The sequence below is a fragment of the Aptenodytes patagonicus genome, chromosome 3, assembly GCF_965638725.1.
Source record: "Aptenodytes patagonicus chromosome 3, bAptPat1.pri.cur, whole genome shotgun sequence".
Classification (NCBI taxonomy): domain Eukaryota; kingdom Metazoa; phylum Chordata; class Aves; order Sphenisciformes; family Spheniscidae; genus Aptenodytes; species Aptenodytes patagonicus.
Window position 1 is genome coordinate 124,995,835 of NC_134951.1, and position 26,598 is coordinate 125,022,432.

At 42.2% G+C, this 26,598-nt stretch overlaps 1 protein-coding gene across 4 annotated transcripts; it reads right to left on the reverse strand.

Moving 5' to 3' along the window:
* Window positions 1–1,734: 1,734 nt before the first annotated feature.
* BTBD3 (BTB domain containing 3) lies at window positions 1,735–26,598 on the reverse strand. Of its 4 annotated transcripts, none has more exons than XM_076335081.1 (5): window positions 26,539–26,598; window positions 11,492–11,756; window positions 10,830–10,920; window positions 10,205–10,323; window positions 1,735–6,117 (listed from the first exon to the last, which is right to left on the reverse strand). In XM_076335081.1, exons 2-5 carry the CDS (start codon window positions 11,632–11,634, stop codon window positions 5,085–5,087), a joined length of 1,386 nt encoding a protein of 461 aa, XP_076191196.1. In that variant the 5' UTR covers window positions 11,635–11,756; window positions 26,539–26,598; the 3' UTR covers window positions 1,735–5,084. The 4 variants fall into 4 exon arrangements, with proteins under 4 accessions (XP_076191196.1, XP_076191195.1, XP_076191197.1 ...); XM_076335080.1 differs by lacking the exon at window positions 26,539–26,598 and adding an exon at window positions 25,759–25,842; XM_076335082.1 differs by lacking the exon at window positions 26,539–26,598 and adding an exon at window positions 14,627–14,649.

A 26,598-nucleotide genomic window follows, 5' to 3' on the forward strand; every position in this document is an offset into this window, starting at 1 on the left:
ATCAGCAGGCATTCCTGCTCTCACTGATTGCTTGCAAGCATGGTAGAATAGGCTGGCTTAAAAGCTGCTGCTTTTCACAGAGGCCAAATACTGCTGATGCGCTGAAGTCCCCATCTCACCCCTGTGCCAGGATCTCAGCTTCCACTGAGTGCTGAGCTTGGGAGGTCCAAAAAGACCCTCCTGTTTACAGCAGTCCCAGTCGGCTTCTTTAAGGAGGTACAGGCTTGTCCTGGGCTGTTGGATAAGTAGTCTTGCCTATCAGAGGCCAAGAAATCTTGGGTTCCTACTCCTGAGAGCTGAGCGCTCTCAAGGAGCCCGTTTTAGATGGGACCTTGCCTTCGTGAGAGGCAGTAGCTGTCAGCTCCTGAGGAGTTTCCAACCAAGTGGGAACAGAGTCCTTCTCCACCAAGCAGGATTTTACCTGTGAGACAAACAACTGAATTCAGCTCTTGCAGTCTTCTTCCTCCCAAACCCAGAAACATCCTATCACTTTTTTCCTTCCACTTCAAGCTCCTTTTTTTTCTGGTGTGAATACACACATGCTTCTCTGCATCACTGAACGCAGTGCAAGAGACTGACACAGCTCTACCTAACATCAATTTCCAAAGCAAGTGCGCTAGCGCTTCTGTCAGATTTCAGCCAGAAATAGAGGAGAATGTCCCTTCGGATGAGACAGGCCATCCTTTATTCATATTGTCCACTTAGTTCTTACCTGTTAATCACAGAAACTGAGGCTGCTAGCAGCACTGATGTCCTCTAACATACCTAGCTAGACTGCTGCTGCCAATGTGGTCCTTCCTGCACCAAATCACACTGGTATCTACCACACATTTAAGAGCTGGTATTATTACTACAGGACAAGGCATAGGACAGTTCCTGTCTGAAGCCAGTTCCAAACTAATGAGAAGCACTGGACTCACAAGAGAATTTGGATCAAGAATGTAGCAGTGCAGTACCAAGTAAGAATTCTAGAGAAGCAACTTACCAAAAGTGACAAGCTTGATGCCTGTAAACATGCTTTAATCAGAATTTTGGATGAAGTCTGAAGGTGCTGTTTTTACTGGGGAAGACTTCCTCAATTAAATTTCCATGTCTCTATGTCACACTGTGGAGTATTTCTTATCATTAACTAATAATACCTGAAGGGTCTTGGAGATGGTATCATGGAAATGGGGCTTCAGCTTCACTGACCATAAAAGTATTTAAAATGAAGTTTCAAATCTCCTGGAAGAAAATTGGTAAGTAAGAAAATAGTCAGAATTCTGAATAGTATTACATAATTAACTTTCCAGCAGAGAACAGCCTCTTGGCACTAACCATGTCCTTTATTCTGATATATCAGAAACTGAAAACCACGGCCTTTCCCGTGCCAACTGTCTTTTAGAATAAACATGAGACCCTCCCCCTTCATCTCCACATGCTTAATAATATTAATAGAACGTTAAAATATTAATGCTAGTAGACAAGGCCTTTCATAAAGCACATAAATGAATTCATTCACTCTAGCTCATTAGCTTAATCGTCAACCTTTTTACAATGTAACTGATTAACATTTTCATTGTTCTTCCTTGTTTTTTCTTTAGACTTTTACTTCTTTGGGGATCAAAAGATCTCTGAATAAATAAGCTCAACAAATATCTGTGCACAACTGTACAACAATAGAAATCGCTAAAAGAGATTACTAAGTAAAGGCTTTCACAGCTCATGCTTCAAAGATACTGCAGGAAACAACCATTTAAGAACCATTTTTATTTGTATGTTTAACGCGATTATACACATTCATGAGTCCAACAAGATCTGCACTGTGACATTAGAGATACAGTACAATAACATTCAACATGAGGTACTTCATATTTATATATATCTGTCCTTTATAAATAATGCTGTAAGCCTGCTAAGGTCAAACACTGCTCCCGCACAAATGGGTGCTGGGACCTGAAGTTAGCTGAGTTTATCACAACAAATAAAAAAAAAACCCGAACAGTTCAGTGCAATAAGTATGTAGAAATTAAAATGTTTACTTAAATACTATTTTAGATATGCAGAAAGTATATTACATTATACTCTCTTATCACAGATTCCCCTCACCAGGAAAATCAAACATACAAGTAGCAAAGATGGCCAGGTACAGTTTAAGACAGAATCTACGAAAGGATCATCTATCGACATTATGCTTACATTTCAGGTTGATATGGCTGATGCTTGCAAAATGTCACTCAATGTATTCAAGCTTGGATGTTACTGCTAAACCAACCAAATCCACATTCAGGCACCTGTTTAAGTGCCCTGATGTCCTACAGTGACTGGCACTAGCCACCTTCTTATATACCAGTATTTGTTAGCATCAAGCAGTGCTCAGAATCAAGTCGTGCCTGAGCATCAAAAGGTGTTTTGGGGTGCTTATGTTTATTCATCCACATTGAAAAACTTTACATGCACCAGCTCCTAAAACCTGGAACGGACTCAGAGGAATTAAGCTAGAGGTAGCTTTCATCCTACTTCGTCAAAAAGATTTCATAACAGTAGCAAATAAAAATAATAATTAAATAACAGCTCATTTTGTACATATTACAGCTACACGGTATTCTGATCTCCTAACTTCTGTTCCAGCCAGTCAACGTAGTAGATACCTCACCTTTATTTGCAGGTAAGTAAAAACCAAAAAATAAATTAAAAGTGAGAACCCGAGTCTAGTTATACCAGTACAGTACCTTCTGATTTGTCCCACTTGCCGAAGCACCTGATTTTTTTCCAAACAACTCAGAATGCAGCTTGCTACTGCAAGCAACTTGTCAATCTGATCATCACTCAGAGTAATTACATCTACATCAACCGCTTGCTGTAAGAAAACTTAAATCAGCTGATTAGCGTCTTTCTCTGCTTTCAAATGTATTTAAATAAATGGAACTGCTGCTCAGATGTTGCCTAAAAGTAGATGACCATTACCTCATCACAATTTTAGATTCCTTTTTGCAGTCTCTTCAGTAACTCTTCCTCCAGTCCATACAATTATACTCTTGCTTATTTTAGGCTGCAGATGTAAATATAATTAGCTGGAGGTTTTTTAAACCTCTCTCTGGGAGTTTTCCATGGAGCATTCTGTTTAGATTTCACTAGCAGTCTGGATTATGTACATCTGTTACAAAAAAACAAAACATTTTTCTATATATTTTGAGGGTATTTACGTTTCGGAAAAAAACGTTTTATACACACACACGTATGTATGTATGTATGTCAAACATAAAACACTAAGATGGGTGAAAAGCATAGATCTTGCAGGGCAGTTTTTTACCTGGCTCTCCATTTATTACCTACAGAGAAGACCTGGGCTTTGGCCATAAAGTGTTTGACGTCTACGCTCATTTTCCTTACTTCAGATGGTATTTTGGACACTGCAAAGATGTACTGGCACTTTACGATGGCCAGGGGCCAGGATTCCAACCGTCAAGAAACACTTAGAGTAATAGTATTAAACTGGTAAGAAATCATATGAGAAAAACATTTTTATTACAAAACTGACAAGTGAATTTAGGGTTATGCTGCATTAATGTGTTGATATACGATAACATTAATCTTCACTCTGTCTAAAGAATCATTTGGTCCTCTCATTTCGTTAAAACATAACCAACCAACAGAATCCACTTCAGAGATGAAATAAGAATGAGATGCTTTACAATAGGTAGCGTCCCTCTGAGGAGCAACTGTCCCAATGCAATGGTGAAGGATTTTCTTATGTTTAAATAGTACCTGTATTTCTTATTTATACTGGTTTCCTTTCCCGATAAAGGAGTCATGATCCCTAATCCTTTTCCAAAAACGATACAGACATATGACAGGACATTTGGGGGGGGAAAAAAAAAAAAGAAAAAAATCAGAGAAGAAAATGTTCTGCACCACATAATCCTCTGACTGATGTGTAACCATGGCAGTTGCAAGAGATCCAACATTAGAGAAGACTTCCTCCTCCTCACTGTTATCTGGTGGTATGCACTAAGTGTAATATGACCACAGTTGGGAATCTTCTTGTCTTTGTCTAAATTTCCACTGATAATTTATGGTAATAAAAAGAAGAAATCTCATATTACAGAAAAAAGTCCAAGTCAGGACTGGTACATTCTTTTGTTCTTCTATAATCTGCCTCTACCTTGTTTAGGAGGAAGAATAAAAACCCACCCAAAACAAACAAAAAATTATCCTGCATTGGATGCTAGATAATAATTACCGTTTATTTAGCAAGGGTTCAAAGAAAAGCCATTTAAATAGCAAATCAACTTCAGTGTAGCAAAAACTAGGTCATGGGAGTAGAGTTTCGAGAGCTGCATATACAATTGGAACACGTGCAAGTACTTCCTTGCCTTCGAGGTGGGATTCCTAGAAAATGAACTCTGAGGGTAACTTGCCAAGCCCACATCCCTCCCTCACCGTAAACATGTCCATGCACTGTGGACATGGTCAGCATGCTGAGCAGCTTCCTGAAAGCTGCTTCCTTCTCTCCATCTTCCCCTGCAGCCATCCCGAACAGTTGGCCGCAGGAGAATCTAACAGGATGAAGGTTGAAACCTGTGCTTTTTCTGCTTACAACTGAAGCACTTCTTCCAGCTCCCATGATCAAAAGCAGCTCATTATTGGAATCTCTTAAGTCTGAAGAGCCCACAGGAGAGAGCTATGAAACAAGGCTCTTCATTTTCTACCCCTACCTCCCCAAATAATTACAAGCAGAAAGCAGGAAATGGAGAAAAAGAAAGTGGATCAATGAAGACCGCGTTTAGTGAGATACAGGAAGGGGACATCCTCTGGTGATTCACAGGTGCATCCAAGAAAGGGTCAGCTTCACCAGCAAACAGGCACCTCTCTTAACAAAGCCTTTAAAACTTGCTTGTTCCTAAGAGCTTCCAGTTTAAATATTACACTTAAACTTTATCACCAACGATGCTACAAATCTAGCAAGCCGGTAACTTGCCCGCAGCGTTTAGTTACATATTACCTGTACTGATCACGTATTTGCAGATAAAAAGCTAAGCGTCAGTAGGCCTGAACCAGACAGGTTCTTCATAGCAAAATGCTTCGTCTCCACACACTTTCATTCAAGCATAAAATATGAGTTCGGGAATTTGCCCTCCCTGTACCCCAGTGCCATTTGTACTGTCCGAGGAGCACTGAAACTGAACAGTCACCTTCCCACACTGAACTTCTGTCATTCCTTCTTGTCCAAAATAGCTGAGTTCATTACCATCCAGAATCACACTAGCTGTGTAAAACGTGTCAGGCTCAATCTGCACTGGGTATTCAAACCACACGGGAAAAGTGTTACTAGAACCATCCGAGAAGTATTTACTCAAGTTCTGGCCTAGGATAACTCCTTGTCGTTTGAGTTCAATCTTGGCACTGTACTCTGCTGATCCACAGCTGGAGCCGTACAGCCCAAAGCCAGCAATAAACACTCTCTTATCAACAGCAAACTGGATGCTGTCACACCGGCCCCTGTAGCGCCACTGATTGCTGCGGTAAGCGCAGGACTGGAAACGGTGGCATCGCTGAGGAACGAGGCCTTTCCGGGGCTTGCTTACAAACTGTAACTCTGGCTTTTTGGCAGCCGTATACCAGAGGAAGATATCATTGGTTTCGTTGAGAGTCAGAATCCCAGACTGAGCAGCGCCATTCGCGAAGTCATCGAGTGCCATGGTAGGGATGCGTATCAAGTACAGAGCCTTCCCGAGGACTTTACGCTTGTTCTCTATGGTAGCTGTTAGCTCTTGCCGCTGACACTCCACTTCAGCCCAGTTCAGAGCTGCTTCGAAAACAACAATTTCTTTGGCATTCAGAGTCTCCCTTCGGAGAATGCTTTCAAGTGTCTGAAAATCAATGTCACAGAACCCCTCAGACTTCAAAGCTAGCTCAGCTTGGGCATCAATCACTTCCCAACAGCGCTGGGTCAGGTCAGGTTCCTCGAATAAGCAGCTCTGGGAAAGCAGCACACAGGCATTCTTTGCACTTAGACTTGTCTCCAGAAAGTTGACGCAGGCGCGGGCAAGATGAGGGACAATATACTTCTTGGCAGCATAAAGAGTGGCCAGTACGGTATCTGCAGCCAAATCAATTTCATCACAATATATGTATCTGAAATAAAACACATGCATGTAACACTGCCACTTAATGCAAAAACGTAATTTGTCAACATCATCTGAAAATTATAAACAAAGAATATTTAAATGGCTCCACATTAAAACTAAGCAGTGCTTTTGGGGAACATTGGTTACATCCCGAAAGAAAGTACAAACCAAATTCATCACTCATGTAAGACCATGGAAGAGAACAGGCTTAAATCGAAGGTGAATAAACCTTCACACCTGGGGTACGTGCTATGTAGACAATGGTTATGTTTACAAACTATGGTCCCTCCAGCTCTGTCTTCCTTCCATACATGCTTTGACTAATGAGAGATTATCTGCCCCAGGCAGCAGCTCCTCAAGGGCTACCTTCCTTGGCTAATACAACCATCTGGAACACGTTACAAAGAGTACTTGGACGGGATGTCCCATGATGGTGAATGATGATTTATTGAGGTGTATACATAAATATAGGAACGGAAACAAGTTTATTGAGAATAACTAGCTAGTCTAAGAATAGAAATACTATCAAAGTATACCAGGTGCTACCCATCTTCATAACTACTGGGGAGGTGGTTTTTTTTTTTTGGGGGGGGGGGGGGGGCAGGGAGAGAGAGGTTGGTTTGGTTTTTTTTGGTTTGTTTTTTTAACAGGGTCATGAAACATATAGGAAAAGGCACAGCATTCTAATTTTCAGGTTTATTAATGCTTACAGCATCCTAGCTCCACTACCACAGTGTTTTCTCTCAGTCTCATTGCATAAGGAAGGAAAAAAAGCTTTACTGCTACGCTAGTGTGGTGGGAGAGCTGAAGGTGAAATTCTATTTATGTGACTAAACTGCTGGGATTCATTGCTCAGAGAAATGAAGCATTGTACAGTTTGTTCTTTTTAATATCTCATGCTTCAGGGCCCCATTTGCAGCTGGTGAATGCAATGTGCTAAAACCATGCCAAATACAATTTTAGTCTTCATAGGGATAAGCAAATCTTGATGGTTATGGTTGATAAAAGTGTCTTCCTCTAGTAAAGCTGAAGTTGTATGCGACCCTGTACTAATTAAAATTTTCTAGTTAGCAGGTTTCCCAACACAATGAATTTTTTGCAGAACAGATGTGCTTATGAAGTGGAATTAGTATCTACACTGATCTGATTATAGTTGTAAATATCTTTATTTGTATTTTTGCAGGTGTAGGGTACTATCCTCCAAGCCACACTTAGAAAACATGCTCAGAGCAGATACTGCTCAAGCAATATAATAAAATCTAAGAGGTTACAGAGAAAAAGAATACTTACACAGACCCAAACTTTTTTTTTTAAACCTTTATTACTTGGTTTCAGCTGGACTATCTGTAACAACAAAGAGCACATCTGTATATCACTGCTTACAGGCTTAGCTCCTTTACTGTCCAAAAAATTTTCATTCTATCAATTAATTCGTCTTTATGATTCTCCTCATTGCTCTCCAACTCTTTTCTCCCTTCTATTACTTCTCTTTGCCTGCTAGGAGAGCAGAGAATGATGACATCTGTTTTAAATTGAAATAGTACAAAAATTGCTAGTTTAATATTCATGAAAGTGAAGAACTAATATCACTTATTTACAACAGACACAGCACAGCTCGGCTGTCGGCAATATTCCACACTCCTTACTCTGCCAATGCACCTCGACTCTGGTTTGCAATTACTGATATTCCAATTTCACCCTGTTCTTAAGCAGAGGATTCTGCTAGACCACAGGGTTTGATGGTTTAGTAACACATTCATCCTAGGATAAGATGAGACCATGATTCTAACTTGAACAGTCAAGTTTAAGATAAGATATAATACGTTAGACACAAATTCAGTGCGTCAGCTAGACTATGAATTTAACCCTATTTTTAAAACCGTAGAGAACAGCCAAAGCAATTTTACTGGGAGAATAATTAGTATCTACCAGTCGAGGTATTATTTCCTATGTTACATCCGGCAATACCTTGTCTGGTGTTTGTTGTCAGAATGCCCACTATATAGTAAAAGACAAAAAATATTTACGCTGTAAGAATTTGCTGTCCGGGGGAAAAAAACCCCCAAAACCACCAAAACACCCCTCAAAAAACCCCCAACCCCAAAAATCCACAAAAACAAACTCAATGTATTTTCTGACAAAGATTATGGTGCATTCCTCCGGACTGCGGAAAGGAGCGTAGGAAGGGGAGGGCTGCTTTGGGATAGGTAAAAAGTCTTTTCCTTCTGTAGCAACAGTATCATGAACCTTCTGCCATCCACTGCTCGCAGCAGTTGCAAGCAACACTCATGGGATGATTTCCCAGGGGAGAGGAGTGAAGGGGACTGTGGCTCCCCCCAAGCTCCACCCAGTGCAGCACATGCACTGGATCCTGCGATGAGGGGAATGCTGCACTGCTGAGCAACATCCCTTTCCCTTCCCTGCACCGTCACAGCTGCAGACACCCGTGGCGTTTGCAGACACAGGAGCACTCTGCAGGTTCAGGTACACTGCATCAGTGGAAGTTAGCACTAGCAATGTCAACATCCACACAGACCACAAACTTTTTGTAGTCTTTTGGTTTTTTTAAATAAAAGCTGAGAAGGTGAAGAATTCCACGGTTCTGGCCACTCTCTCAAAGATAGTGTCCTAAATTGCCATGGGCTAAATAATATGCCAAGACCTAGATGTCAGTATTGATACTCTGTTTTCTAGGTTTGCTCTCTGAACCCATTTCTTAATGATAAATTCAGAAAGCATTCAGTTTTGATATGGCAAATCACATTTAGCCACAGCGAAATAGATTTGCTGTTCAAAAAGGAAGGGGGACCGGGGGAATCCAAGTATCTTGTATTTGTGCCTTGTAAAATTCTGCATGAAAGTAAAGCACAAGTTTGAGCTCTGCAGAAAATACCCGCAAAACCAGAAAGGCCCAAAGCAGGGATCCATAACACACCTACTTACATAATGTCAAATCTTAACTTTATATTCCAGGTCTATAGAACGTCTGTGTGACTTCAGCTTTTCCTGGCAGTTATTGGTATTTGCGCAGAACATTTCTGATGTTCATGATAACCTATAAAAACTCTACGCAACAAACTCTATATGCAACTTTGAATGTTCATCTACAGTGCCACTGAAATGTAAAAGAAAAAAGGAACCATTCTGTAATCACAAGCTAGTCAAAACAATCTATGAAATACAGTAAGTTGCTAGCTAGTGATTACATCATTACACGCAAGAAAATCTGCAGCATACTAAAAGGATCGCTATCAGATACTAATGTATACTCTTTATCAGAAAGCAATGGCAGTTACTAAACCCTCAAAGCCATAGCATTTCTGTGATAGGGCATTTCTCTTTAATAATCAGAATTTATAGATACATCCAAGGACAATTCAGCAGGGAAGCTGCTTCATTATGCTCATTTAGGAAAAGATAGCATTTCTTATGCAGTTTGCAAGAAGAAAAACAATGATCGTGTAAACTGACTGTTTTTCCCGTTAGAATAAAAAAACACTATTCATGTAAACAGCCTTTTTATCACTTTCCAAATGCATCAGTATGAGAGATGAGGAGAAATTTAATTTTCAGAGGCTACATTCAATACCTTAGGGTCGTTTTTCTAAGACAAGACCTGCATACATCAAGTTTATAAAAGAGCTGGAATGATGTCAGTATACAAACCCAGCAATTCTGGGGTTTTGGGGGGGAGGGGGTGGGTTGTGTGTTTTTAACTTTTCACTATGCTTGCAAAGTAGAACAGGTTTGTTTTGTTACACAAAGGAATGGAGTTACTAAAAAGAATTGTCAGCTGTAACATGTGTAGTGACAAATCAGATCAATAGGCATTACAGTATACAATATGTCCAAAGAGCCCCTGTCAAAGTCATTATTTATAACTGCCGACATTAGTCTAATACATGCATGCCTGGAAGTAGAGGGGAAGAGCAACATGAGGTAAAAGTTTAAAACACTTGAAACACAAAAAGAGGAATATTTTAAGCAACTGCTTTCTTTCTGTTTATACACAAGTCTAATACTTTAACTATGACATGACCAGTGTATGTATACATCATAAAGGAGAACATATCCAGCAGATGAATGATGCTTACTTCAGCATTGCGAGAAAAGCAGCAGGCTCAACATCTGGTATACGGATTTCATCTTTGTCCTCAGCAAGCTCTCCGTAAAACATCGCATGGAATACAGAGCTCCCAACAGCCAGGACATACTGTTGAGAAAGGGAAATCTTATTTCATGCTTTAAACTGAAAGCACTGCCAACAAAAACAATGTGGGAGAGCCACTCTGAGTATACCGGGCTTCACTGACAGGCTCTATAGACACACTTCAGTAAGAAATGAAGTCAAAGTTAAGAACAAAATCACACATTTTCCCTGCATTTTACTCTCATGGGCATATATATGCATTGGCTACTGGAAAATGCCCAGATGCACTACAGAAGTTAACTATTTCTAGAAAAATCTCAGGAGTAATATTAATCAGCAGCACAAAGCAGTGCTCTTAACTTTACAATGACTGCCTTAGCACAAGTGTACTGTTTAACCGAAAACACAAAGAAAAGCAAGGGACAAACTATTCCACTGCGTGTAGCCTTTTAAAATAAAGAACTATGCCTGTCCCAGAAGAGCCGAGTCTCCCACGCTATGTCCTGGCGTAACCGTGGGAGCTCTCTCTGGCTATCCCCGCCCGAGCCGATAATGCAGCTGTTGCTTACTTTGTGTCCTGGCAGCCGCTGGGTCCCACCTGGTGGCCCGACCACAAAATGAACATCTGCCATCAAGTCATTGTTGAACATAACTGCATTTCTACGAACAGAGGCAGCGTGTTAATTTATGGTGCCCAGTAACACTGTGCTTGCCCCAGACCCAAGAAATTTAATTTCTCAACAACTTAAAGTTGCATGTTAGTAAAGAGAAGCAGGTCACGCTTTGGTTTAAGATACTTTACACATCATCACACAAATATACCAGAGAAAAAAGTAAGGGGGAGATGTGTGTGCGTGTGGGGGACGGGGGTGGTGCACATGCAATAAAAAAAAACCCCAAACTTATGAGAACTTTTCAAAAAGTGGAAATCAAAGTCAAGAGCATGTATCACTGAAAATCCCCACTAAGGTCTAAAAGCAAATCTTTACGGGTACGCTGTAGCTTCCAGCAACATTTTTATTTACTCAAAACAAACAGCTGCACTGTCTGGAAAAGAGATATTAAAATATTTTCCATTACCAAAATACTTGTTTCACACACACAGAGAAAAAAAAGAGAGAACTGTCTTTTCTTCAGCAAATAAATGAATAACTAAACATATGCATTACGAACATTTTGCTACTTTTCACCACTCCATTCAAACAGCAAAAATAAACTGCCCTGAACTTACCTCTCTCTGATGGTTGGATAAAGTCCTTGCCAATTAGGTGTCGGAATAGTGTTGTTGTTATTGAGATTTTGCTGGTGGTACTGCTGGACAGCAGTTGTATTAGTGTTGGCTGGCTTCTTTCGGGGAAAAATATCAGCAGCCATCTTCTTCTTCTTTTTGGTCTTCAAGGTAATGATTTCATAGCAAACTGGAGGCAATTTGCTGCTGCTACTGCTGCTGCTATTTCCCTTCTTAGAGCTCTTCTTGGACCTGTTCTTGACTGTCTCTGGAAGCATCAAGAAGAAGGTGAGACATTTCATGTTCTTTCCTTTCTCATCTACCATGAGTATACTTGTCTGTAAAGCTAGATAGCCTAACTAGCCAGGAACATTAAGAAATGCACGTGGAAGCTGTTAAATAGAGAGCAGCAGAGCTGAGAGTTTGCTTCTTTTCCAGCAAGACAAGGTGACCTTTCCAGTGCACTGAGTAAGAAACTGGCTTTAAGTTTGATCCAGTACTTGAATTGTTAAATACATCCCCATCATTCCTGCCAGTTTTCTTTCTTTCCAGATCTCCTGATCAGGAATCGCCTGAAAGCGCTACACCCTATGAGGAGGGTACGCGTGCGGCTGTAGCACCGGCTTTCTGAAGGGGGCTAGCAAGACGCGCGATAGCACTGCTAGTCTGCTCGGCAAGCTGAACTTGTGCGTTGAACGGATCGGAACGGAGTAGGTATTGCAGCCCTGCAGATGGAGTCAGCCAGCATTCGGAGCCAATAGCTGAAGTCACCGACAACGATTGGACCCAGCCGCACAGTGACACCTATTGTAACAGACGTCGCTCTGACATTAAAGCGACAGCAGTTGCACTCTTCAGTTAATACGTAGTGCTAAGTAATAAAGTAATAAATGGCATGCACAGTTGCGTAAGTGCATGACTGGCCGGAAGCATGTGTGTTTTAGCTCTCCTTGACGCTGCTTGAGTTTTCACGGGAGAAGCAATAAAAAGTTGAAATCAGGTAGAAAGACATATTTGAGTCTAAATATTTCCACGGGAGCAATTTCCACATGCAGTCAGTATTAGCATGACTTCATATGCCTCTATGTATTCCCACAAATCCCCACCATAACAGTTGTTCAGCAAAAGCACGCTATAGCTATCAGAACCAAATTAAAGCAATCAACTAGCAGCAGCAAAGACAGCGACGCAGTTAAACAATTCCTTTCAGCGCAGCTTCTACCCCAGTGTAACATGAATAGAGATGAGGTCACAGCTTTAGCTTTAACTCCTTATGTTTCCAGATAACATAATAGCCTTTGACAGGGGTCCCAAATCACTAAGCAGTGCTAATTAAGCCAGCTTACACCAGACATGGTTGCACAACATCGGAAGAAAACTTCTAGATGTGCAGTCAGATTAAAGGAAACCAGAGCGAATATATTTAATCAATATTTCAAAGCATTAAATGAAAAAGTCCGAATGATTTAGAGAGTCTCAGGCAGAAACCACTCCTTGAGATGCAAACACTCCGGTTTTATTCACAAATACTTTCTGAAATAAACAGGATATAAGCTATGCCAACCAAATCATTTAAATAGGAAAGACGACTAATTCTCAGTCATTAGTTTACTTAGAACTTAAATTTAGATCAGATTTCCTTAATAGTAGGTCAAGTGTATAAAAAAAAAAAGCAAGCATAGCCACTTAAAAACAAAAGCAGGGAAATAAAAAATATTAGGTATTAGATGTCAACATTTCACATATTAAAATATTGCGGGGGTATAACTAAAATACGATTTCATAATTATTTTCAAGTTTTAAAGAAAAAAATCCTCTTTGATTTCAAAGCAAATTTAGCCACTTTAGCCTTAATTAGTTTTGCTGGACAAGAGTACAACAGTGAAATTAAAGTGATCAAAGGTTAGTGGAGAAATGGCTGACCTTGCTGAAATCCCTGACAGAAATCTGCCACTGACTTAAACTGAAGCACAGAAATGTTACCTAGGCTATTTATTGAAACACCATCACAATTGCTTGAATCACAGCTATGGCTTTGTAACACATAATCTCTGAATGTCTTTAAACCCCAAACTGTAGAACCTAAGTGCAGATATTTCAAAGATTATCAGGTCTCCTTGGGAGACACTCCACATTAAGCACTAACTAAACACCCTGGCAGTCGGCCATCTAGAGACTTTGCTGCAGTGGCTTGAGATGATACCATTTCCAGACACGTGTCTGTCCCCTCTGTCTGAAGTCACTGCTCATGGAAGGGGGAAACACAAGTACATGCGTCCATGCCTCAGCTGCTACATTTCACAACCCAGCATCTTAATGCAAAATCACCCTCACCAGTAATTTAAAATAAGATGGTAGATTATACCTGGTGTGGCTGAAAATCAGGTATGTTCCTAAATACATTGAGAGGCAGGTTATGCAATTTCCAAAGAAATATTTTCTAGCAAGCTTTTCTTTCTTTCCTTCCCTCCTTTCTCTTTGTTTTCCTTTTTTATCTGCAACAGATTGATTTGGAAGGGAAACTAACAACCTAAGCCATATTGAACTGTAAAGAGGTAAAAGAAGGGGTAAAGCAGAAGAAACTCATCCCACAGATGGGATGTTTATGACTGCTCACAGCTGAGAGTTTATAACAGGGACACAGCAGGTATTCTCAGCACAAAATTTGAGTTTGCTGAGTTTGCATAAGGGTTTTTTTTTCCCCTTCTTATGTAAATTTCCAGCCCATCTAGTTACAAAAATAGCCCTCTTGCCACTGCACAGGACAGACATTGCAAAAGGAAGATGTTTAAAAAAAAAACCTTAAAGTACAGAGAAACCATGCACTCTTCAGAAAATCTGGTTCTCAGCATTGCAGTTGGCAGAAGGCAAAAAATAGCAGGGGTTAGGAGATTCAAACAAGAGATTTGATTTTCTTTCCATAAATCCATTTTATAGACTACCAAAGTATATAAAAATCAAGGTTCTCACACATTTTTTCAAACCATTTGACCAGCACAAATCCAAAGATTATACATACACCAGATAAGGTCATTGGGAGGCTACAGAAGAGAAAGAGAAAGAGAATGACAGACGGACTGCCCAGTCAACTCAGTCTGGGAAAGATGGTAAACACGAACCCGTAGGAGTCCACCATACCTTTAACTTCTGTAAAACACAACGCATGTATAGCATGTTGTGCTTTCTTGGGAAAGGATGGGAGGGAGAAGCTGCAGCTGAAGCATGTTCTGCCTGAATCCAGAAGTCAAACAGACCCCCAGTAGACAAGAAGTATCTGCATGACAGGATAAAAATCCACCCTGGTAAATAAAAACCCTAACTGCCTGTTCTTAAGCCACCCACCAAAACCTGGTCTGCTCTAACTGGATAATAGTGCCGATTCCACACAGACTCCAAAAGTTCCTATGAAAAACCACAAACCTGTTACAGGCTTTATACCACCTTCCACTGCACTTCTTCAGCTCAGAAACTAAGTCTCCTAAACCAATCACTAGATGCATGTGAAACGGGAAAAAAACTCAAAGAATTAGTGCTAGCAGCACTCACTATTCTTTCCATTTTGGCAGCAACTTCCATTTATTTTCCTACAACATTGTTTTCTTCTTTTACTATACACATACTGTTAATCAATTTACAAATCAGTACGTTAGCAGTCAGTAAAAGCAACCTATGAACTACTCCCTGTTGAAAGACTAGTCAAAATCCCAAGTTCAAATCAGCCTGTCTCCGGCAAGAGGATCAAGGAAATTGACCTTCTCTCACCCAAAGAGCTATCCATTTCTGAAAGCTTATTATGATGTGTTCCTAATCTTCTTCAGCAATTCTCATTTTTCTTCATTAATTATATATTAACAGAACCAAACTTGATATATACAACTTAGGAAAAGGGAAATACAGTTCTTCAAAGGCACATTAATCTTTATTTTATAAGCAAAGTAGTCAAACCAGAAATATTGTAACTTAAAGGGTGCAGGAAATTCCACGCTTAAATCTTAACACTGGCCTAATGAAAATCCAAAATGCCAGAGGTGAAGAATTAAGCAAAGGACTATATTCTGAGGCTGAGATACTATGCATCAAGTTACATGCCCCTTTCAAATTATGAGGAGCAAGTTAAAAACCCTTGGAAATCAGCTCCTGACTAAATATTGTGAACAACTGAAGCGTCAATTTTGCTGTTCAAATCCAAATGTGTGCAATATACCTGCAATCCCAGTTTCATTTCTCCCTTAAGACCATAATATACCTTGACACCATTGTGAGGGTTGGCACAGGAGCCATATTATATCCCAACTCTTGGTACAACTTTTAATAGTATGGTACTACTATAATTACGCCTTTCTAAAGGTAACTTCCAATTGAGAAATCGTTTAATTTCCAGGGTCAATGGAAGTACTCTTCCTCATATTACCTCAGTCTCTCCTGCCACAACAGCAAGCATACCTAAGTTTTTCTATTTTTTCTTTTTCTTCTTCTAATAAGTTGTGTTTTTCTGTATCTCTCATTTACAGGTCCGTTCTTCACATAGTAACATGAACTGGACAATTCTATAAAAAACAAGCTTTCATCAAAATTCCCAATTGTCTGTTACAACCAGATCATGAATAAAGGAACAAATTCCAAGTAGGCAGTGACAAAATGCATATATTTCTTTGTTGTAAACTTGCCAAGTCTCTCCCTTGGCAGTTATTATGCCTATGCATTATTAACATTCTTTGTTTAAATTCTGGATTTCCCCTTACAAGGAAACAAATTTCAGATGATACATCTCAATTAACCAGAATAAACACACAATGTTACTGTTTAACAAATCTACCTGTCCACTGCTAATTTTCATTGAATTTAAGTTGACTTTAAGCACTCATTTAGAAATGGAATGTACAAGTTCAAAAACCAAAACCAAAAAACTCAACAAACCACACAGCTGAGGAGCCTAGTTCTGTTTACCTATCTATGAATTATTTAGTCACCTGGAAGAATCCTTCCCAATCACCATTCCAACCCTTCTGTTTGTAAAAACGCTCATCTGGAAAGGGGACTGATAGCTCTACTCCCGATTTCCTCAAGTAAAAAATGCGTTACAGTTGACAAAATCTTCCAACCTCCTCTCTCACAAGTTTCTGATTGGCAGCGCTGAAAGTAACCAAGCTTGCATCCACTCCTGTCGCATGGAGAAGCTGGCCCTGAAGTCTTACTCAGTAAGGTCTTCTATGGAAAAAAAAAAACAACAGACAACTAAAAGCAGGGAGAAAGATGGGCAAAATTGTAACGACTCTCAGAGAAGCCAGAATATAGGCTAAAAAAACAGACAGCATTTCTTTCCCAGAATAGCCAAGAGCTGGGAATGAGTAGAATAGTATCAGAGTAGAACTGCGTCTTGAACCAACACTAGGAGCTTTAAACCAAAGTCCAAAACAGCTAAATTGCATTTTGCTATAGGTCTTATGCTACACTAGCAACACACTTGTTGGCAAATATTCTTCTTAACTGCTTAGTGTTTAAAGTATGAGGATTTAAACACTTTGCATAATATTATCCACTAAGATAGTTTTTACATTTTTTCCCTAAATGCCCTTAATGCTTTAAAGAAAACAAAAGCAGAAAGCCCTGAGCAGCCCAGTCAACAGGTAAGTATAAACTTACATAAAATAGATGCTTAAAGAATGAGTATTCAGATTTTTTTTTACTCTTTCATTCTTGAATTATTTGCTAGCATATAGGCTATGTCTCTGCACAGCATGTCTTATGGGTCTCCCTACCAAAGCAGCCTTAATCTTTTTAATGTGTCCTTTTAGTATCTGCAATCTTCTTCATTTTGTTTTTTTACAGCAATATGCTTTTTGAGACAAAGCAATCAAAACAAAACATTATCTTTAACATTTAGCCCTACATTTACTTGCAAATAAACATCCACTTTCCTTCTGTGTGGACTTCAATCGGCTCTCCACGAACCTGTTCCTACACCAAGTGCAACATCTCCCGCTGTCATTTTTTTTCCTGTTACTTTCTTGCTTAGCTGCTTAAAGTTTGCAATTTAACTCCAGTGAGGTTTGATAACTTTATATTTACACCCCAAACACAACGTAACGCAAAAGACTTCTCTACACTGTTGAGTTTTGCTTTTGAAGTTAAAGGTTTTGTTCCCAGCTGGGTCAAAATAAATATAGCTAGTGTATTAGAGCGAGAAAGAAAAAAAATATTTAAAATTCTCTTGTGTTTTCATTATTATTTCAATACCACGCTTGCTGCACAAAAGACAGTCCATATAAACCACAACTGTATAAAGAAAGGCTTATGTTTAAACAACCTACAGTGAACAACGTATTTGATCCCGTTACAATGAATTATCACACAAACATTCTCTTCTGTGCATATGGAAAGAAAGAACGTGAAATGCTTCATGACAACATGAAATATATGATTTTACCAGCCTGCTGAGACATATTCCCCCATGCCATAGTTTGGGAACTGCAGGTAGAAAATATCCCAGAGCAGAATTTGCAATTTATTCTATAAACATTAATTTGCTTCTCGATAGTTCAAAGTAAAACCAAGAATCATAAATGAACTCTGAGATGAGAAAACCTGCAACTACGAAATGAGAATTCAATTCAAGGTTACAGGAGATAAACTATTTTTCTACTAATTTAAAAGTGACAAGTTATGCATTCCTTCCCCATCACTACTACTCTAGCTCGTCCATTTCGTTTCATGTTGAGTTTTGCTCTTGACAATCTGTGGGGTCAAAAATAAGTTCTTTCTTAGCGGCTGCCTTTTTTTTTTTTTTATTTATTTCTAAATATGATATTGCAAACCTGAAAGCATTCAACCCTTTTTCTAAGACAGAGGTCAACTTTAATTCTACTCTGCCTCTTACCAAAACTGACTTACAAAGGAAAGATCAGATAGCTCAGGAAATTGGTAATGAGATACAGTGGTTTTCGTCTCTAGGTCACTAATTCTAAATTGACCGAGGTCAACAGTAATCAAAAGTCATTAGCATTTAATGATCGTTCAGTGCCCCGTGAGAAAGAAGCTAGTGATCTTAGTGCACTTCAGAAAAACCACCACTACAATTAGTACTCACATGCTGCCTATTTCAAGGGAGAGATCGGGATCGGATGACTACAGACAGAACTTCCTATCTAACAGACAGATCTTGCCTATGTAGACAAACCTTTATACTAATTTTAACTTGGCTCAGAAACTATTCTTTTTAAACTGAATAGTTAAATTAATATAGGCTCTGATAAAGGGTGGGTTGGAAGGTGACTGGTCCTACTCCTTTACATCAGCGGTTCCCAAATGTCTTCTTAACAAGGTTAAGAAAAACGGAGGGGACTTTCAGAAAGCTTGGTTGGGTGTTGTAATGGAAATGTCATTCGGGTCTGTCATGGGAAAACTACATCATGCCAATCCATAGTTCCCTAAACTTCCCTAGAGGTAAAACATGTGGCTTAAAAATGCAAAGCAGAGCAGTGATTTGGCACATTTGTGTTTACAGTAGAAGAGCATACCTGGAACCATTCAGTAAAAGTATTTTAAATGAGCTTAAATAAGGGGAAAAATTAGTGGAACTTCTTGTTTCTACTGCATTTTAAAAGACAAAAGAGGAAGATGACCCCAGTTAGCGAAAGAGGAACAGGTCAGTCCATTGGCAAAACAAACATTTGATAAGAAATGCGTTCTCAAACATGGTGGCTCTCACTTCTCAAAAGCGAGAGTCAAAACCCATGAACAACAACTCTTGCAATTTTTTGACAATTGTTTAATAACCTCATTTTTTAGATATGAGAGACGGATTGCTGCTAACCTGAGCTGCATCCAAAATAGTTCCGGGAATGGAACCAAACGTTACGTCCATTAAACTGCACTGTACTGAATTAATCTTCCTTTGCCACACGTTAGAAGCTGTGGATCTTGTTACTTGCCCTTCTTTCCAGACTCTCACAGCACATGCAGCTTCTGTTTGAACGGCCGTTCCACAAGGGGATAAAGATGTTGCCAAATTTTTATCTTAACTGTTTCAGAAAATCAGATTTACTTTCCTTTGCTGCATATATTTCAGTCACACTTGCCTATTAAGTCAGCGACGCTTTAGTATTTCTATTAGTTTCTCCTCCTCTTTACAAGTGAATGGCAGCTAGTCAATTTTCAAGACGACCATATACATACTCATCAAATTCTGGTTTCAGAATATACTTTCAAGCATTAAGAAGTATTTTTCTAGCAATACTAGGATATCCCAAATGCCTGTTCTCCTTGACAATAACTGTTTCAGAGACCCTAGGACATGTCAGAACTTTAGTAGAGAGAAAGAAAAAAATCAAGGAAGGAGCAAGTAATCAAACGTAAGAGATAATTAAGGGACTGTGCAAGGTAAACATACCTACACAGGGGTTTTATGTATTACAAAGTTTTATATAGTAAGAAAACCTTTACTTTTTCTTGGTATACGTGGAGTAGTATCACCTTGGTCTGATAGGAGAGTACTACTGAAGACAAAAATCAAACAGCACTAAGAAATCAAATGCACCTAGGTGCACTTTGTACAGGTTTAAGTGCATTATACTGCCCTAACATCACATGGTACTCCTTTGAGCTACGTGCCTCGACAGAAACTGAGCAAGCTGCCTAATAGGACAACAATTTCTTTCATCTCCGAGTTGAACTGTATGCTGAGGACTCCAAAGGAAGGTGTAATACTGCAACAAAGGAACAGCGTAGGCCACTGCATACATTTCTGCTGTAAATAATACGCAGCTAGCTTCAGCTCCTCCACAGTGTTAAAGAGGATGGCTTGCACTTTCCCCCCCTGCTAAATGGGCAAGGTGACACACTGCTAAGTAGCATGTGGCATATTATGGATTAGATTTTAAAAGGACTTTGTTCCGTCAACTATTGCAAGCCTACATATAAAATCTCACACCTATCAGGCACAAGCAAACACGCTACCTGACTGAAGAGTTGCTTTCTTTTCATACTCTCAGAAAACCCTTGCAACCAAGCATGCTTTGAGCAAACGGCGAGGCAGCAGAGCTGTAATTCCAGCAAATGTATTTTTCTGAAGAAAATCACTCCTTTAAATCGCTTTGGATGTGAAGAGGAGAAACTGCAGCTAGGATGGATACAGAGTGTAACCTGGTACATAAAAATCCTGCCACAGGAGGATGTTATCAACAAGTCATACAGCCCTGTACTGAAGTGGTACATGATGCCAGGGAGGGGAACCTCAATCCATCCCACTCCTACCAGTCTGATGCCAGGGCGAGCACTAGATGCCCAGAGCCTGGAGAAGGATCACAGGTCAGCAGGAGAGCGCCTGAAGAGCAGCACAAAGGAACTCCAGCCAGTAAGACAGCTTCATCGGGGGCCAACTTAAATGCCTCTGTGCAAACACACGTAGCATGGGGAATAAACAAGAGGAGTTAAGAGACGTGCGCACACCTGCAGGGCTACAACCTTATTGGCATCACGGAGACGTGGTGGGATGGCTCCTATGACTGGAGTGTTGGGGTGGAGGGATACAGGCTCTTCAGGAAGGACAGGCAGGGAAGACGAGGAAGGGGTGTCGCCCGCTATGTCAATGACCAGCTGGATGCATGGAGCTCTGCCTGGGGATGGATGAGGAGCCGACCGAGAGCTTATGGGTCAGGATTAAAAGGAGGGCAGGGACAGGTGACATTACGGTGTGGGTCTGCTACAGGCCACCCGACCAGGAAGAGCAAATGGATGAGGCCCTCTACAGACAGATAGGAGCAGCCTCATGCTCACAAGCCTTGGTCCTCATGGGGGACTTCAACCACCCTGATATCTGTTGGAGGGACAACACGGCAGGGCATAAGCAATCCAGGAGGTTCCTGGAATGCGTCGATGATAACTTCCTTCTCCAAGTGGTAGAGGAGCCAACAAGGAGAGGTGCTACGCTGGACCTTGTTCCCACCAACAAGGAGGGGCCGGTGGGGAATGTGAAGCTCAAGGGCAGCCTGGGCTGCAGTGACCACGAAATGGTGGAGTTCAAGATTCTTAGGGCACCGAGGAGGGCGCACAGCAAGCTCACTACCCTGGACTTCAGGAGAGCAGACTTTGGCCTCTTCAGGGATCTGCTTGGTAGAGTGCCATGGGACAAAGCCCTGGAGGGAAGAGGGGCCAAAGAAAGCTGGGTAATATTCAAGGATCACCTCCTTCAAGTTCAGGAGCGATGCATCCCAACAAAGAGGAAGTCAGGCAAAAATGCCAGGAGGCCTGCATGGATGAACAAGGAGCTCCTGGACAAACTCAGACACAAAAAGGAAGCCTACAGAGGGTGGAAGCAAGGACAGGGAGCCTGGGAGGAACACAGAGAAACTGTCCGAGCAGCCATGGGTCAGGTTAGGAAAGCCTAAAGCCTTGATAGACTGAAATCTGGTCAGGGACGTCAAGGGCAATTAGAAAAGATTCTACAGGTACATCGGGGATAAAAGGAAGACTAGAGAAAATGTGGGCCCTCTCCAGAACGAAACAGGAGACCTGGTTACCTGGGACATGGAGAAGGCGGAGGTACTCTATGCCTTTTTTGCCTTGGTCTTCACTGGCAAGTGCTTGAGCCTCACCACCCAAGCTGCAGAAGGCAAAGGCAGGTACTGGGAGAATGAAGAACCGCCCACTGTGGGAGAACATCAGGTTCGAGACCATCTAAGGCACCTGAAGGTGCACAAGTCCACGGGATCTGACGAGATCCATCCGCAGGTCCTGAAGGAACTGGCGGATGAAGTTGCTAAGCCACTATCCATTGTATTTGAGAAGTCGTGGCAGTCTGGTGAAGTTCCCACTAACTGGAAAAGGGGAACCATAACCCCCATTTTTAAAAAGGGAAAAAAGGAAGACCCGGGGAACTACAGGCCAGTCAGTCTCACCTCTGTGCCTGGGAAGATCATGGAACAGATCCTCCTGGAAACTATGCTAAGCACATGGAGGACAGGGAGGTGATTCGAGACAGCCAGCGTGGCTTCACCAAGGGCAAGTCCTGCCTGACTAACCTAGTGGCCTTCCCTGATGGAGTGACTACATCAGTGGAGATAGGAAGGGCTACAGATGTCATCTATCTGGACCTCTGTAAGGCCTTTGACAGGGTCCCTCACAACATCCTTCCCTCTAAACCAGAGAGGTATGGATTTGATGGGTGGACTGTCTGGTGGGTGAGGAATTGGTTGGATGGTCGCATCCAGAGGGTAGTGGTCAACGGCTCAATGTCCAGATGGAGCTCGGTGACGAGTGGCATCCCACAGGGGTCCGGATTGGGACTGGTACTGTTTAATATCTTCATCAATGACACAGACAGTGGGATCAAGTGCACCCTCAGCAAGTTTGCAGATGACACCAAGCTGAGTGGTGCGGTCGACACGCCAGAGGGACGGGATGCCATCCAGAGGGACCTGGACAAGCTCGAGAAGCGGGCCCGTGTGAACCTCATGAGATTCAACAAGGCCAAGTGCAAGGTCCTGCACCTGGGTCGGGGCAACCCCTGGTATCAAGACAGGCTGGGGGATGAAGGGACTGAGAGCAGCCCTGCCGAGAAGGACTTGGGGGTACTGGTAGATGACAAGCTGGACATGAGCCAGCAATGGGCGCTCGCAGCCCAGGCGGCCAACCGTATCCTGGGCTGCATCCAAAGCAGCGTGGCCAGCAGGGCAAGGGAGGTGATTCTGCCCCTCTCCTCTGCTCTGGTGAGACCCCACCTGGAGTACTGCCTCCAGCTCTGGAGCCCTCAGCACAGGAAAGACACGGACCTGTTGGAGCGGGTCCAGAAGAGGGCCACGAAAATGATCAGGGGGCTGGAACACCCCTCCTATGAAGAAAGGCTGAGAGAGTTGGGGTTGTTCAGCCTAGAGAAGAGAAGGCTTCGGGGAGACCTTTCTGCAGCCTATCAGTACTTAAAGGGGGCTTATAAAAAAGATGGTGGCAAACTTTTTAGCAGGGCCTGTTGTGACAGGACAAGGGGGAATGGCTTTAAACTCAAGGGGGGTAGATTGAAGACTAGATATAAGGAAGAAATTTTTTATGCTGAGATGGTGAATCACTGGCACAGGTTGCCCAGAGAGGTGGTGGATGCCCCATCCCTGGAAACATGCAAGGTCAGGCTGGACGGGGCTCTGAGCAACCTGATCTAGTTGAAGATGTCCCTGCCCATGGCAGGGGGGTTGGACTAGATGACCTTTAGAGGGCCCTTCCAACCCAAACTATTCTATGATCCTCTGGTGAAATATTTATTCAGAGTATCAGGTAACCTCAGGATACAGGTAACAGGGCTGGACAAGGTGATGTCTCAAGACGCCTTCCAAATCTGTTTTTCTGCGATTCTACACCCTACATACACCCAGGACAGCCAGCAGACATTCACAGATCACCAAGCAGTTCACCAGTGTTTTAAAATGTGAACGCTTTCCAGATGGTGGACTCGCTTCGTCTTCTTTTACTCTAGCTTGCTGAGTTATCAAACTCAGATAGGGCAGCACGATCAAAAAACCAGACAAGCCAGGCCTGGAAAATGGGAAGTTTGCAAATTCAAATGAAGTGAGCTTTTACTTAAGCTTCCCTCCCCTCAGTTTTCTGACCTACATACATATAATTTGGTTTTGTAATTAAGGCACAGGATTGGAATTCAGCTTCATGGCAGAAAACAGAACTGAAGACAACTTCCACCACACAAAGCTTTTAATCTTTTTCTTCCAAGATCCCCATCTCTTATTTCCTTCTTTTGCCTTATCTATCGGCTCTTTGAGGTAGGAACTGTTGCTTATCATTTATATAGCGCCTCACAAAACAGTGCTTCCATGCCAGCTCAGGTATCCGAACATTTGCTCGTGTAAAACAAAACAATAGCCTGCAAGCTTTGAGGAGTTAGTAGAGAGAGTTATCACAGGACAACTATCTTGAATTATCAGGGAAAGCTAATGCTGGGCATGAACGACATTCTGCTGCAAAACTAGTGTCATTTGCACAAGTTCACACAACAGATGAAGACCTAAATTTCTTCTGACAGCATAACGCACGGCCTATCATCATCAGACCTCTGTTTTAATTGAGCCTACCCTAGCACTGATACTTTCATCATAAGCATAACAACTGTTTGGTAACTTTAGAAAAAATATTTGCTCACAAGCTCTAACAAGCAAGTGTCCAAATAATACAAATTACTGTTGCAACCTACATCTTTTTTCTCAGCCTTAAAGGGCAAGCTAAAGGAATTCCAGATTGCTTCTGAAAGGTGTTTCCTCCAGGGCAGAGCTGAGGATCACTGGAGGGGAAACACAAGGAAAGTTATTGTGCAGTTAGCTGCGGTGTACTTACTGTGGGGGATTTAAAAAAAAAAAGTACTGCACTCTACATCCAACTTTGGCAATCCTGCAGAACTTATTTCAAACGAATAAGGTCCCAAGAGATTCGATTTGCAAAGTTAAATTATCCAAAGAAGCCAAGATACTATGTGTTATGACATACTGCACCTACTTTCCATAGGAAATGATGAGACCAGACATTTCCCACCAAAAGAAGCGCTATTTTAAGCCTGGCTCTAGCATAAAACAGCTAAAGTAGCATCAAGTATAGTCTGGTATACCTATAACCCAACATTTTGCCTCTCTCTACAAAAAACAAACAAAAAGCCAGGACACGGATTAAAGTTTGACATATAGACTACATGCTGAAAACAACGTATAGTGAAGACTAACAACAATACAGAAAACCTGCACCAGCACCCTTCAGATAAAACAGTCAGTCTTTGTTGTTTTAATTAGGTATATTAGCAATCATCATTTTAAGAACACAAGTATCGTAACTTCAATGCAAACTTTTTCTTACTTCAAGTGAGAATAACCCACTACTCCCTCCTATTTTTCAATGCATCACCACTCAGGAAAAACTACAGGCAAATGAATTTATAAACTTAACTTGAAGGTTACCACACGATGGACTTTCTTGAAACAAAACAAAACAGGAAACTAGTAGACTGTAAAGGTGCGTGCCCTTAACTGAAACCACTCAGTCTTCAGACATACGTACATAGGGAAGTTCAGCCAACAACGTGAGGAAGAGGAGGTGGTATTTATGTCAAACCGGGCGAAATTATTAATTGTTCCTCTAGAAGTTTTATTTAACTGATACTTAAAATACTTCTTTTAAAGAAGCGCTACTTTAAGCAGGGGAAAAAAAGAAAAACCAACCAACCCCCAACTTTTAGGTTTACATAACTTTGAATTTTTCCAAGTGGAAGTGCCAGCCTACACACACACCCGTGGAGGAGCTCCGTGCCCAGGCAGGTCCCGAGTTCGGTGCTCCTCGCACTTCATGTTTGATCCCAAACCACCCGATCGTTAGAGCGGTTTATCACCGCCCGTTCACTCCCGGTACCGCGACGAAGCCAACCCGCTTCTGCACAAAAGGCAGCTGCATACACTCAGACAAAAAAAAAAAAAAAAAAAAAAAAAAAAGAAAAAAAAAAGAAGGAAAAAAAGTAAGAACGAAACCTCTCGAAACGGCTGCAGACACAAATAATGACTTGGATGGGGCAAAGACCGTTTTCCAAGGGGCTCTTTGTGCCGGATGAGCCGACCGCTTCAGCGGCAGCCGGGCCGGGCGCTCGGGGAACGGCTCCCCACACAAACTCCCCCGGCTCTCTCCTCCCAAGTTTCGCGGCGGGCGCGGGCAGCGCCCGACGATGCCGGCGCTCAGGTGCGGCCGCTCCGCCCCGTCCCCGCAGGGCGGCTGGGGAACCAACGGCCGCCTGCCTGCCGCGGCCCCGGATCCCCCGCCGCCGCCACCACCACAGCCCGGCCCGCCCCCCGGGACCGAGCGCCCGCCGTGCCCCTTCACCCGACGCCGCGGCGGGCGGCAGCTCCCTCACCCCCGCCCCAGGACGACCCCGGCCCCGCAACGCCCGGGGCCCAGCGGGGCCGCCCCGGCCCCCTCACCGCTCCCCGCGCCGCCGCCACCCCCCCCCACCGCGGCGCGACCGCCCGGTAACGGCCGTAACGGTCGCCTCGCCCCCCCGCTCCCCCCCCCCCCGCACTGACCTGTGGGCGCCCCCGCTCCCGGGGCGGCGCGGCCCCTCACAGCGGCACGCGCGGCCCCGC

Excerpts from the sequence above, each read along its gene's own strand:
- BTBD3 (XM_076335079.1), bottom strand. The coding sequence starts at position 11,814 with ATGGTAGATGAGAAAGGAAAGAACATGAAATGTCTCACCTTCTTCTTG. Across the intron at positions 10,921-11,491 it reads TATCCAACCATCAGAGAGAG|AAATGCAGTTATGTTCAACA; the intron begins GTAAGTTCAGGG and ends CTCTGTTCGTAG. Across the intron at positions 10,324-10,829 it reads AGCGGCTGCCAGGACACAAA|TATGTCCTGGCTGTTGGGAG; the intron begins GTAAGCAACAGC and ends CTTTCTCAACAG.